The 12,888-nt window shown below is 56.8% G+C and overlaps 1 protein-coding gene across 1 annotated transcript in view; it reads right to left on the bottom strand.

Moving 5' to 3' along the window:
• Positions 1-796: 796 nt before the first annotated feature.
• The window catches only part of LOC309973479 (uncharacterized protein), a gene marked incomplete at its 5' end in the record, with an annotated part of 144,882 nt that continues 132,790 nt past the window's right edge, over positions 797-12,888 (bottom strand). The window contains 13 exons of the mRNA XM_082857772.1: positions 797-1,289; positions 1,499-1,640; positions 1,785-1,901; positions 2,215-2,324; positions 3,071-3,251; positions 3,393-3,598; positions 6,237-6,421; positions 8,531-8,628; positions 8,710-8,894; positions 10,183-10,387; positions 10,539-10,631; positions 10,857-11,041; positions 11,460-11,628. Of these exons, the coding sequence (XP_082713898.1) occupies positions 1,213-1,289; positions 1,499-1,640; positions 1,785-1,901; positions 2,215-2,324; positions 3,071-3,251; positions 3,393-3,598; positions 6,237-6,421; positions 8,531-8,628; positions 8,710-8,894; positions 10,183-10,387; positions 10,539-10,631; positions 10,857-11,041; positions 11,460-11,628 (1,953 nt within the window). The 3' untranslated portion in view covers positions 797-1,212. The remainder of the gene's footprint in view (positions 1,290-1,498; positions 1,641-1,784; positions 1,902-2,214; positions 2,325-3,070; positions 3,252-3,392; positions 3,599-6,236; positions 6,422-8,530; positions 8,629-8,709; positions 8,895-10,182; positions 10,388-10,538; positions 10,632-10,856; positions 11,042-11,459; positions 11,629-12,888) is intronic.

Here is a 12,888-nt window from a genome sequence, read left to right as displayed (position 1 = left end):
GGGATGAGCCAGGAGCTAGCTGGCTTCTTCAAAACTGTATTGTGGAAGGCAAGCACAAAGGCCATGAAATTTCCTGCATTTAGAGTGAGACGTTTTCTCAATCAGGCAGTCACTTGGTTGTTGCTGCTGCTTAACTGGTTTCTAGGGTTCTCACAAAGCTACTTTGGTCCATATATTGTTCTATATTCAGTGTTTCCATGGAGGACTGAGGATTTGTAGATTCCTAGCCTGCCACCTGTTGATGTCACTCTCCTGTCTTCCCCTGGATTTTGATCCAGATATTTCCAATACCCCATTTTCTCTATCTTGTTTAACATTATTAGATATCCCACCAGAAGGACTGTTTTGAATTACCTAGTTTAAATTGCCTACTTTAGTACACTGTTCTTAAATACCATCCTTGGGTTCCAGAGATTACTTCCAATTGGTTAAGATGTTTTCTTAGCTTATGTCTCAACATATTTTTGAATTTCACTAACATATTAGTAACATCTACGTTCAAGTTTGCAGTTGGGCTTCTAACTTTCCTCTTGTGTTGTCCTTGGGTTTTTGTCTCCCATAAGATAACACTAACTTCATTAAAATGAGGTAGGAAGAGGAAGGTTTCCTTTTTATACTCTGGAACAGTTATAGTAAATTATTACAACTTGCCTATAAAACTGTGACTCTGATGTTTTATATTTAATTTTAAAGCCTTTTTATTTTAAAATAATTATAGAATTGCAGGTAGTTCAAAGATAGTACAGAGTGTCCTGTATATATTTCATCCCATTTCCCCCAATGGTTAAGTCTTCCATAATTATAGTACAATATCAAAACCCAGACATTGACATTGGTAGAATGTGTGTGTGTATAGTTCTATGACATTTTGTCACAGGTGTGGATTCATGTAACCGCTACCACCATCAAAATACAGAACTGTTCCATCACCACAAACATCTCCCTTTTCCACCCTGTTGTAGTCACACCCACTCCTCCTCCCAGTAGCTACTACTACTAACTGTTCTTTTGCGAGGTTCATGAATAATTGCTCTGTTATCAGGGGGTCCACTGCCGTTGTTTGTTGCAGTCGCCAACTTCTGTGTCTATGTAGTGGGACTTCAGCCGTGGGAATCATGCACGACCTTGGTTTCGGGTGTGCCCAGGGGTTCCCAGACCTTGTAGGGCGTGTACATTCACACCCCCTAACAGCAAGTCTGTGGTTCTGAGTTTTCAGCAGCTGACTTCATAGCTGCCTGACCTCCCTGAGCTCTCGTCTCCTGTGCTGTATGTCACAGGGCTCACTGGACCTGGGGTGGAAGGTGGAGGTTGTGGCCCTCTTTTTCTCTTTCTTAATAAGTACTCCTTCACACATAACTTTGCTTTGACTCTTAGCTCACTGTACAACAACTGAGTGCCTGTCCTCTCGGCGGAAGCTAAGAGAAAAGAATTGGTTTTCCCTCTGGGATGGAAGGCAGAGGTCAACCTTCCGCCCCCAGGCAGGGGTCAGACTGCTTACCGCACTGTGGAGGAGGGTCCAGGGGCACGAAGCCCCGGGCACACAGGTGGATGTAGGCGGCCGCCAGGTTGCAGGCAGGTTGGCGCTCCTGGGTGCCACAGGTGTCCTGGACACATAGGCTGAGGAAGGGTGTGGGGTCCACCTGAAATCCAGCACCCATAGTCAGTGTCCTTGCCCACCACACCCTGGGGAGCAGCACAGAGGAGGGCTATAGGCTAGATCAGGGCAAGGGCCTTCTCTGTCCTGCAGTCCACCTGCTGAGTGGCCTCTGCAGCTGCACACTCACCACCCCGAAGCAGTTCCCCAGGCTGGAGCGGGGGTCCTGGAAGAAGGCCCGGCAGGTGAGGCTCTGTACCGGGCATGCCAGCCGAGTCTTCTCCATGGCCCTGCAGTCACCACCCACCTGGGGAGATGAACCCAAGACTCAGGCTCCTGCCTGGACCTCCTTTCTCCAGGCAGCTCCACTGGGGGCTGCAGCCCCAAGAGGGAACCACCACCCCCTCGGACTGAGAGGTTCGCTGCAGGTGTGGAACATGCAGGCCCAGGAGCCTCGGAGGTGGGGGCCCCACCCTCCTCAGGTCCACGGCCAATCCACACAGAGGCTTCCCTCTCCGGGGCACGCCCGGGTCACACCTGTTCCCCTCTCCATCCACAGCCACAGCGTCCTAGTGATGACGCCCGGCCCTGAGGGAGGGAGGGCTGGCTAGCCAGCTCACCTGCCATGCGGGGGTGACCTCCTCCAGGCTGCTGGCCACCGTGCCGTCCGGCAGCATCAGCTCATTGCTTGCCTCGTTGTCGTTGGTGCCCAGAAGGCCAGCGGACAGGCCTGTGGGGCAGGAAAGGCTGTGAGAGCCTGCTGGCCAGGGTTGGCGGGGGGCATGGCCAGACCCTGCACCCTCCACGCCTGACCCCCCAACACCGGTCCTGGCTCTGAAACTTCACCAGAGGGAGAGGAGAAAAAGGACTGAGAAAAGCGTTTGTTCCCTCCCCCACCCACCAGCCCCATCCCGAGTGGTCGGGATGCAAGCTCTTTACAGGTGTTCCTGGGGCTGCCCAACCAGATCAAGGGGAGCGGCACGTCCCAGAGAAGGGGGCAGAACGTGGGGTCAGAGCTCTGGGCTCCAAGCCTGGCCCTGATGTTCGTGGCTGGAGGAGTGGGGGGCCCGTAACTTAGCCTGGGTCATGTCACGTGTCCCAGGGGACAGCAGCGGGAGGATCACGTGAGAAGGAGCAGGCCGTGCGCGCTGCAGCGCCTGAAACGGGGCAGCGGCCAACCAGCGGGGCTGCAGCCAGAGTTGTGCTGCCGCTGGAGTAGGGGCTGTCCCAGTGCTGGACGTGATCAAAGCCGGGAGAGATGGCCTTTGACCCTCTTCCAGTTCTGAGCTGTTTGGGCTGTTCTGATACCCGCTCGGGTTGTCAGCCCCGAGGAGCAGCAGAGGCCCAAGAGTGTCCCCGGGCCTCCTGCCCACAGCCTCCCAAGGACTCGGAGTGCTGCCCACTGGGATCGGTCAATCTCAGCCCTGGAAGCTGACCGCACTGGCTCAGAGGCCGCCAGTGGGGGCCCAGACCCACCGTGCTGCCAGACGCTGAGAGTCAGGCTGCAGAGGCTGGCGTGGAGGTCACAGACAACAGAGGCACCGTCCTCACTGGTCAGCTCGATCCTGGGGACGTTGTTCCTCCTGGTCTTGGCGGGAGGCAGATCCAGGTCCAGACAGCTCTCCCCAGGCAGGGAAGAGTTGTACAGCCTGTAGGTCTGTGGGCCAGACAGGGGCTGAGCAGGACAGGTGACAGTCTCCACAGGGCACAGGTGTGTGGACGTGACAGGAGGCAGGAAAGTGTCTGGGCGATGTGCCCACCCCCCCCCCACCCCCCGCACCGGCTCTTGCAGGCTCACCTTCAGGCTGGGGTAGAGGATGAGGGTGGTGTGGTTTAACTCCACGGTCAGGGACGTGAGCCCCGAGCCCGCCCGGTTTAGCGTCAGCGAGAATGTGTCGTGAGCGAAGTCCTTGGCCAGCAGCAGGCTGCTGCAGCGGGCACTGATGCCCCACACCTGGCCGTCGAAGGTCACCACATGCCTGGTGCCGGCCACCACAGCGTGGTCTGCAGAGAAGAGGCCGGACGCAGGGGGAGTGGGGCCCGCTGTGCCCGGGACCTGAGCCCACGGGGCAGCCCAGCCTGTCCAGAGCCTGCTCCCTGGCCCATGTCCTCATGGGCAGCCCACGTGGGGAGTGGGGTCTGTCCCCAAGAACCTCTGGCTTCAAGATGACTTGAGCTCCAGGGGTCCCCTAAGGTGAATGAGGTGTGATGCACGCTCCAACACTGACGAACCTCAGAAACTTTACGCTGAGTGAAAAGCCCGTTTTATAAAAGGGCACGTGTTACGTGACTCCATTCATACGCGGTGTCCAGAACAGGCAAATCCACAGAGACAGAAAGGAGGCTGGGGGTATAGCTGAGGGATGGGGACACAGAGCTAAGGGATGCAGGGTGTCTTTTTGGGGTGATGAAGGTTCTGTAATTGACCGTGGTGACGGATGCACACTAGCCACTGAATCAGACACTTTAAATGGGCAACCTGCAGCCTCCCAAGGCACCAGAAATAAAACCACAAACAGATGGGACCGAACCAAGCTTACAAGCTTTTGCACAACAAAGGAAATCACAAACGAAAAGACAAGCTACAGAATGGGAGAAAATATTTGCAAGCGATGAGACCAACTAGGGCTTAATTTCCAAAATATGCAAACAATTCATACAGCTCAATATTAAAAAAACAAACAACCCAATCGAAAAATGGGCAGAAGACATAAATAAACATTTCTCCAAAGAAGACATACAAATAGCCAATAGGCACATGAAAAGATGCTCAACATCGCTAATTATTAGAGAAATGCAAATCAAAACTACAATGAGGTACCACTTCACACTGGTCAGAATGGCCATCATTAAAAAGTCTACAAATAACAAATGCTGGAGAGGATGTGGAGAAAAGGGAACCCTCCTACGCTGTTGGTGGGAATGTGAATTGGTACAACTACTACAGAGAACGGTATGGAGCTTCCTTAAAAAACTAATAACAGAACTACCATATGACCCAGCAATCCCACTCCTGGGCATATATCCAGACAAAACTCTAAATCAAAAAGATACATGCACCGCTATGTTCACAGCAGCATTATTCGCAATAGCTAAGACATGGAAACAACCTAAATTGACTGATGAATGGATAAAGATGTGGTACATATATACAATGGGATACTACTCAGCCATAAAAAAGAATGAAACGATGCCAGGTGCAGCAACATGGATGCAACTAGAGATTATCATGATATCACTTGTATGTGGAATCTAAAATATGACACAGGGACTTCCCTGGCAGTTCAGTGGTTAAGACTCTGCACTTCCAATGCAGGGGATGTGGGTTTGATCCCTGGTCAGGGAACTAAGATCGTACATGCCATGGGGCAACTAAGCCCATGCCCTGCAACTACTGAGCCCTTGCACCACAACTAGACAGCCCGTGTGCCGCAACTACTGAGCCCGTGTGCTCTGGAGCCCACATGCCACAACTAGAGAGAAGCCTGTGCGCTGCAACGAAAGATCCTGCATGCCACAACTAAGACCCAATGAAGCCAAATAATAAATATTTTTGTAAAAAAGAAACAACAGAATGCCCCCACAAAAGTCAAATGTCTTCATTAAAAAAAAAAAAAAAGTACGGCCAAAGGCTCCATCCAACAGGAGGGAGGTGCCGCGTGGGCCAGGCCCAGCCCTCTTCACGGTGGGCAGGAGGGGGCCCGAGAGAGGGCAGTTCGGACCCCCTGAGCCAGCGCTGCTGCGGAGCAGAGGCTTGCGTGGGGGTCGGGTAAGAGAAGCCCCACCCGTTGAACACACGCCCAGGCCAGGCACGCGGCAGCTGCTGGCCCGTGCCAGCCCGTGATGGCCTCACGAGGAGGGCACTAGGAGCCCCTTGTCAGGTGTCAGAGCTGAAGGTCACAGGCCGGTCCCAGGTCGCACACATGGAACCCAAAGACCAGGCTGTTTCCAGTCGCCACGCTGCCTAGCGGACAAGTACCCCCAGACTCTGGGGGGGCTCCCACCTGTGAGATCACAAGACCCGATGCTACATACCCGTCCTTGCCAAGCCTTTCCCACTGACCTGAGACCCTGCCGGGCACCAAAGACGCACACTCGTTACCACACCGGTGAGCCACGTTGCCCCCTCCAGGTGCCAGAGAGGAGAGGAGACTCACTAGATCGCACTCAGGGCAGCGGATGCAAACTCCAGGGGCTCCAAGCCCCCAGGGCCCCCAGAGCTGCGTCTGGTCCCAGCACTGCCTGTGGCTCCGGGCCTTGCCTGACGGACAGTCTGGACTCAATTAGTGGCCTTGCGGCTGCAACTGGAGGTCTGCCTGGTGCTTCTCCTGCAGAGTCTGCCTGGAGGGAGCTGGCCCTGGCCCTCAGTCCCTCGCCACGCCTCCGCGCTGGGTTCCAGGCTCAGGCTTTTACTTTCTGGACAAAAGCCTGGATCTGCAGCCCAACCCCTCATCCTGTTTGACGTTGGGAAGCCCAGTAACCTCTGGAATCATCCTGGGATCAGATGGGCCCAGCACTACAATGCTAAGGCTTCCCTGTACTACTAGGGGATGGTCCCACTGTCTATCTGGCCCTGCCAGGTCCTGCTGCCACGTTCCAAAGGGTAGAGGGGCCCCGGGGAGGAGGGCGGCGTAGGACTCACATCCAGAGGGGGCCCCCAACAGACGGTGTTTGAGCCGGTGGTACTCGGCCAGCACGCTGGTCCCATACAGCTCTCGGAGTGGCCGCAGCAGCTTCTCCTCCACCAGGTGGCTGGTCACCCGGGCCACGTCCAGGGGCTCGTCCCCTGCAGGCAGCATCGGCAGTGTCACCACCACTGAGTGGTCCCTGGAGGGAGCACAGAGGAGCTGGGAGACCCCAGCACAAGCCGTGCCTGTCGGAGCCTCACTTTCCGCGGCCGCAGGATGGCCATGTAAGGGTCCGGCGCAAGCTGACCTCCACGGAACGTCAGCCTCTTAGGGAGGGCACAGGCTTTGTTTGTGAGGTGGAGGCTGGGGGTAGAAATGACTGTCCTATTTTAAGGACGCAGGCATCTGATCTCCTGCCAGGGGCCTGAACGTATGTGCCTTGGTGGGGCCTCCGGCCTGTGTGGGGAAGGGGCTCCTCAGGCCTGTCCCTGAAGCTGGCTCTGCTCCTCCTTCAGGGCCAGTGACTCCTCCAAAACCTCCAAATTGCTCTACGGCCCAGGCCTCAGAAAGCTGCCTCAGTGGGGTGTCCTGATGGCGTCTCAAACTCAGCAGGTCGGAAAGAGCTCCAGACCACCCACTCCCACCACAGCAGGCTGAGCAACAGCCCCAAAGACGCCCAAGTTCCTGGAACCTGTGACTGTGTTATCTTAGGAGGCCAGAGGGACTTTGCAGGTGTGACTACACTAAAGATTCTGAGACAGATTTCCAGGTGGCCAATGGAATCACAATGGACCTTATAAGAGAGGCAGGAGGGTCAGAGAGAAGATATAAGGACAACAGTCAGAGGGGAGAAGATGCTGCCCTGTTGGCTTTGAAGATGGAGGTGGGGGCCACGAGCCGAGGCAAGCAGGCAGCCTGCAGGGGCTGGGAAGGGAAGGGCTATGCCCTGAGCCTCTCGGAAGAACCTGCCATTCATTTTGAATTTCTGACCTCCAGAACTACACGGGAACACAGCTGTGTCGCTTAAGCCACTGAACTTGTGGTAATTTGCTGTGGTAGCCACAGGAAACCAACGGAGCTCCAAGCTGCTCCCTGCACACCAGTCATCCCCATCTCTCCGTAGATGGACCCTCCATCCTTCCAGTCATCAAAGCCAAGACCCTGGGAGTCATCCCTGGCTCTTCTCTTTCACCACCTACATCCAATCTGTCAACCAATCCTACAGGCTTGTCCTTACAACACCCGGAACCTGACTGCCTCGCACCCCCTCCGCAGCTGCCACTGCTTGGCGCAGCTACTCTCCCATCTCGCCTGGACCATTCTAAACTGGGCTCCCTGCTTCTATCGCCCTCCCTGCCCCCAGTCTTTATTCCCGTTACCCGCCCCCCGCCCCCCACCCCCCGCAACTCCTCCACTCTCCACTCCAGCCCCCTGGCTTCCTTCAGATTCCTCAAGCAGGAAGTGCACTCCCACCCCTGGGCCTTCGCACCAGCTGTGCCCTCCGCCTGGAACGCTCTTCCCATGATGTGCACCCGGCTCACTCCCTCACCCTTCAAGCCCTTGCTCAAATGCTACCTTCTCACTGAAGCCAACCACAGCCTCACTCTTTATAATGCCCCAATCAGGGACTTCTCTGGCGGTCCAGTGGTTAAGACTCTGCGCTTCCACTGCAGGGGGCACGGGTTGGATTCCTAGTTGGGGAACTAAGATCCCACGTGCCCCCCAGCCAAAATAAAAAGATTTAAAAAATAAAAATAAAATGCCCCCATCAACCCACACGTCCTGCCTTTTTTTTTTCTGTAGCACTTGGTACCTAACATACTAGCTCAGAGGTCGGTAGACTGTGGTCCGTGGCCGAATCCAACCTGTGTCCTGCTTTGGAATGGCCTGCAAGCTAAGAATGGCTTTTACTGTTTAAAGGATTCTTAACAAAAACAAAAAACGAAGGCTACGTGAGAGACCATCGGGCTACAAATGCTGAACACATCACTCTCAGGCCCTTTATAGGAAGGCCTGCCGCCCCTGAGGGTAGATAACCTGGTCCTTGTGTTCAGTGACCGTCTCCCTGCTCAGCCATGGGATCCATCGTGAGGGCCAGGATCTATCCCACTCGCCGCTGTGTCTGCAAACCTAAAACAGCGCCTGCTCAAAGACAGTGCTCATAAAATATCCGCGGAATGAAGAATAAGCCTCAGTTTCCTTATCTGTAAAATGGGCTGAAAATGTCTCTATGGAAGGGCTGTCAGGGGAGCAGATGAGACGGAGGGTGTGCCTGGCGTGGGGCAGGACCGCAGAGGGGACAAGTTACCTGGCTGAGAAGCTGTACAGGTCCAGCAAGGGTTTGCAGAGCTGCCTCAGTGCGTGTGAGAACACAGCTTCAGCCCAAGACAGCATCTGGTGGGTGGCCTGGAGCAGGTGGGGGCAGTGAGAGCCGTCAGGGCCATCCCTGCCCGCAGGGCCGCCGCCCTCCCCCTCGCCCCACCTCACCAGCTCCAGGGCGCCCCTCGTGGCCTCCAGCACCGCCGCGATGGGCCCGGACCCCCAGGTTCCCGGCGTCCCGGACACCCAGGCCTGCAGCCGCTGCACGGCCTCCTCGGCCCGCTCCTGCCACACCTTGTCCAGGGGCTGCACTGTCACCTCCAAGTAGGCATCCTTCAGCGTGGCCAGGGGCTCTGCAAAGGCAGCCACCACCCACCGTGAGGCCTCCCGGTCCTGGTGGCAGGTGAGATGCCGCTACCCGCATCCCAGGCCCACAAAGGAAAACCAGCCCCCCGACAACCCGGGCCTCCAGGAAGGAAACAGGACCTGTGACCTGGAATGAGGTGGTGGCACTAGAGACTGGAAAAGAGTTAGCCCGGCAGGCCTGAGACTGCCCAACTGCAAGGCCTGTTCACAGGGTCAGCCCTGGCTGGATTCTGGGGGGTTCCCACCATTCCCAGACCTGATAAGAGGGCCTCACTGTGCCTGGATTGCACGAACAATGTGGTTTACATTGAACACCCCCTTTCCTTCTGCGAGTCTGGAATGTTGGTCTGTGCCAGGCAGAGGCTCATACGTGACCAGCCCCCAGTGAGAAGCCTGGGCGCAGGGTCTCTAATGAGCTCCCCTGGCAGACAGCGTTTGACACGTGTTGTCACAATTCAAAGCTGGGGGAGTGGAGGGAGTCCTGTGTGCCCCCACTGGGAGAGGAGTCTGGAAGCTCGTGCTTGGTCTCCCTAGAACCTCCCCTGCACCTGTCCCTCTGCCACCTGGCTCTGTATCCTGTCCTTGTAGCAAATCATAGCCGTGGGTGCAACTATGTCGTGAGAGCTGTGAGTCCTAGTGAATCATGAGGCTGGGGGTGGCCCTGGGATTCTGACAAAGGGACACAAGCAGGGGTGAGAGTACATTTAATAGCCTGTCTGGCCCGAGCACTGGCCAGTCAGAGGGACGGCCGCCCTGGTGCTGGGCAGGGTCCTGGGGCTCCCTGCTGGGCCAGCTGTCAGCCCTGGTGCTCCTGGGAGAGGCTGGGGGGGGGGGTCCCAGCACCGCCAGGAGGGCGCTCGGGACAGCAGCCTTCACGACCCGCACGGTCTCACTGGTGCGTATCACAGAACCAGAAATAGGCCCTAGAATCTACGGCAGTGGGCCTAATAGAAGTAAAGCTATATACCCAAAAGAAATCAGGCGGGGACCGAAGAAACTTGGGCAGCAGTCCCAGAAGAGAGAAGGCAGCAGGCATGAGGGATATGAGCTTGGAGACTGACAAGAATGGACACTGTTCCAAAAGTCTGAAGGCTCTAGGTCCATGAGAAATAAGGCAGAGGGTCTAAAGGAAGTTGGGCTGCAGGCCTGCCAGAAATCAGGTGGCCTTTCTGGTTGAACCAGTAGCCCAGGCCGAGCGTGAGGGGCCTGGGGTCGGGGGCCCTGGGATCAGGTGTGGATCTGGGTGCACAGTCACGCCCTGACTCCTGCACTCACGTTCCAGCTCATCCCGCAGCTGCTCCAGCCCTGCCTGCAGCCTCTCCAGGTAGAGCGGCACGCGGTGTGTCAGCCCCTGCCTGGCCCGGCTCTGGTCCCACAGCGCAGCCACGGCCCGGCCGCTCTCCCGCACGGCCCCCAGCCCCGCCTGGCACAGCTGCAGAAGGGGGCCTGCCACGCCATCCAGGGCACCCGCCGGCTGCACCTGGGCAGGGGAACGGGGGCACAGAAAGCTCCAGAAGACCCTCATGTCCATGAGGGAGGCCCGGGACGAGCCAGAGGGGTGACCTCCCACAGCCTCACGCTCCCTCCCATTCTCCAAGGGTGCCCCCGACATCACAGTGCACTCTACCCACCAGGCGCTGGAACCTTCTCACGTAGGCGTCCAAGCCATGGATCTTCTCCTCCAGCCGGGCTTGCACCTGGGACCCAAGAGCAGCCACCCTGGACTGCGGACACAGAGGGACAGGCTGGGCCTCACGGGAACGAAGTGGACAGAATGCTCGGTGCCGGCAGCAACGCCCACGGACGTGTTGGCCACACTACGGGCTGTCTGCCTCTGGTTTCCTTGGTACTCCTGGACTTAGGGATCCTGGTCCTGTGGCCTCTGCCCGGGCAGGGTGGGGGTCGGGGGTAGGAATAACACCCCTCCCCCCAGCCCTGGGCCCTCTCACCTCCACGTGGCCCAGCAGGGCCCCCTGGCAGCCATGTGCAGCCAAGCGGAGGCTCTGGTTGGCAGCCTGCAGGGTCAGGCGTCCCAGGGGCTGGATGGGCTGCCCGCTGTCCTGGAGCAGGGCCTCCACCTCCGCAGTCCGCCTGTGGGCACATGCCCGCAGCACCACACTCTCCTCTTGGCTCCCTGGGGCCAGGAAGGGACCCGCTGTTGTACCCAGGACTCGTCCCTCTGCCTCCCAGCTGCCCACTCCTCCCGCTCTCCACAGCCTTCTGTAGCTCCCCACTGCCCACAGGCAGAGTCTCAAAGGCCCAAGGATTTGAGGGCCTTGAACTGAGCTGCCTAAATCAACCTCCAAACCCCTGAAGCCTGGTTTCTGCCCCATCCCCCAGCCCACACCCACCTCTGGTCCAGACTTACCCAGCCTCTCCTGGCACCACCGGTGACCACAGGAAGCTCATCATCACCTCCAAGCTGGGGGTACCACCAAGTCCTACCAGGGTTTCCTCTGACTTCGAGCTCTCAGCACCCCAATCTCTGTCCACTCTTGGGCCAAGCTGGGGCCTTGGCCAGGCCGCTGAGCCACACCAGTACCTCCACTCACCTTCCTTGTGGGCCACCGAGGCCTGGAAGCAGTTCGGGGCCCGGGACACCAACAGCCTCACTTTCTCGTCCCCGTCGTCCACATTTCCCTCCAGCTGGACCAAGCTTCGAGAAGCTGAGGTGGAGACCCGACCCAGCAGGCCAAACTGCTGAGCCTTGGGGCCGCGGAGCTGGGAGGCGAAGGGCAGAGGCCTGAGTGCACCCTGACCTCTGGCCTCTGGCCCCTGTTGGCCCCAGGCCCAGGGAGAGGTGGCTGAGGAGGGTGAGGTTGAACCTGCAGGGAAAAGGCAATGCCCACCCGCCTCCACATCTTCAGGGGCACTGGGTCCCCCCACCTTACACCCCTGCCACAGGGCTCAGAATCCTACCAACTGCAGAAAATGCTTATTAAAATCCACATCCAGGGACCTAACCAAGCGCGGCGCACAGCATCCAAGTAGCTTAAAAATTCCTGCTGCCGAGACCTCACCCCGGAGATTCTGACTTAACTGATTGGGGGAGGGGCTGGGCACTGGCATTTTTACGTTCCCAGTGCCCAGGTGTCTCCACCTGCAGGCCAGGTTTTCCATGTTTGCATGAGAACCACTGCAAATGTCTCCACAAGTTCAAGGAAGACATCGTGGGTAGCACCTGGCATAAAGGCCGGCACTGAGCAGTTCATCCCAGCCCTTGCAGCCACCAGCCTTGAGGGAAGGGGACACAAGACAGGAGGGTTTCGAATGGGGTGGGGCAAAGGCAGGAAAAGCCTCAGAGGCCTTAAGAGAAGGAACCCTAGGGAGACCTTGCAGGGGGGAGGCCAATGGGCTGATTAAGAAGCCGTTGTAGGGGAGGGGAGCCACCTCTGGCCTGAATTCAGCTGCTCTGTATTCTAGTCCAGATATTGCAGCTAACAAGCTGTGCAGCCTTGAGTAAGTGTGTTACCCTCTCTGGGCCTCGGGTTCAAAATCTATAAGATCAGATATAGAATGGTGGTTCTCAAAATTTATCAGGAATCAGTGTGTGTGTGTGTGTGTGTGTGTGTGTGTGTGTGTGTGTGTGTGTGTGTGTGTGTGTGTGTGTGTGTGTGTGTGTGTGTGTGTGTGATGTGTTATGGGCTTATATTCCTCAAAAATATCTGTTGAAGTTCTAACCCTTGGTACCTGTACATGTGATGTTATTTGGAAACAGGTTCTTTGTAGATGAAATAAAATTACGATGACGTCATACTGGATTAGGGTAAGCCCTAAATCCAATGACTGGTGTCCTCATAAGAAGGCCATGTGAAGACAGAGACAGAGATTGGAATAATGCAGTCACAGCCAAGGAACGCCTGGATTGCTGGCAGCCCCCAGAAGCTGGAAGAGGTGAGGAAGGACTCTTTCCTGGAGCTTCTGGAGGGAGCATAGCCCTGCTGACACCTTGATTTTAGATCTCTAACCTCCAGAACTGTG

This window comes from Leucopleurus acutus, assembly GCF_964270905.1.
Source record: "Leucopleurus acutus genome assembly, chromosome: 16".
In the NCBI taxonomy this organism is placed as follows: domain Eukaryota; kingdom Metazoa; phylum Chordata; class Mammalia; order Artiodactyla; family Delphinidae; genus Leucopleurus; species Leucopleurus acutus.
This window is presented reverse-complemented; position numbering and strand designations above follow the sequence as displayed.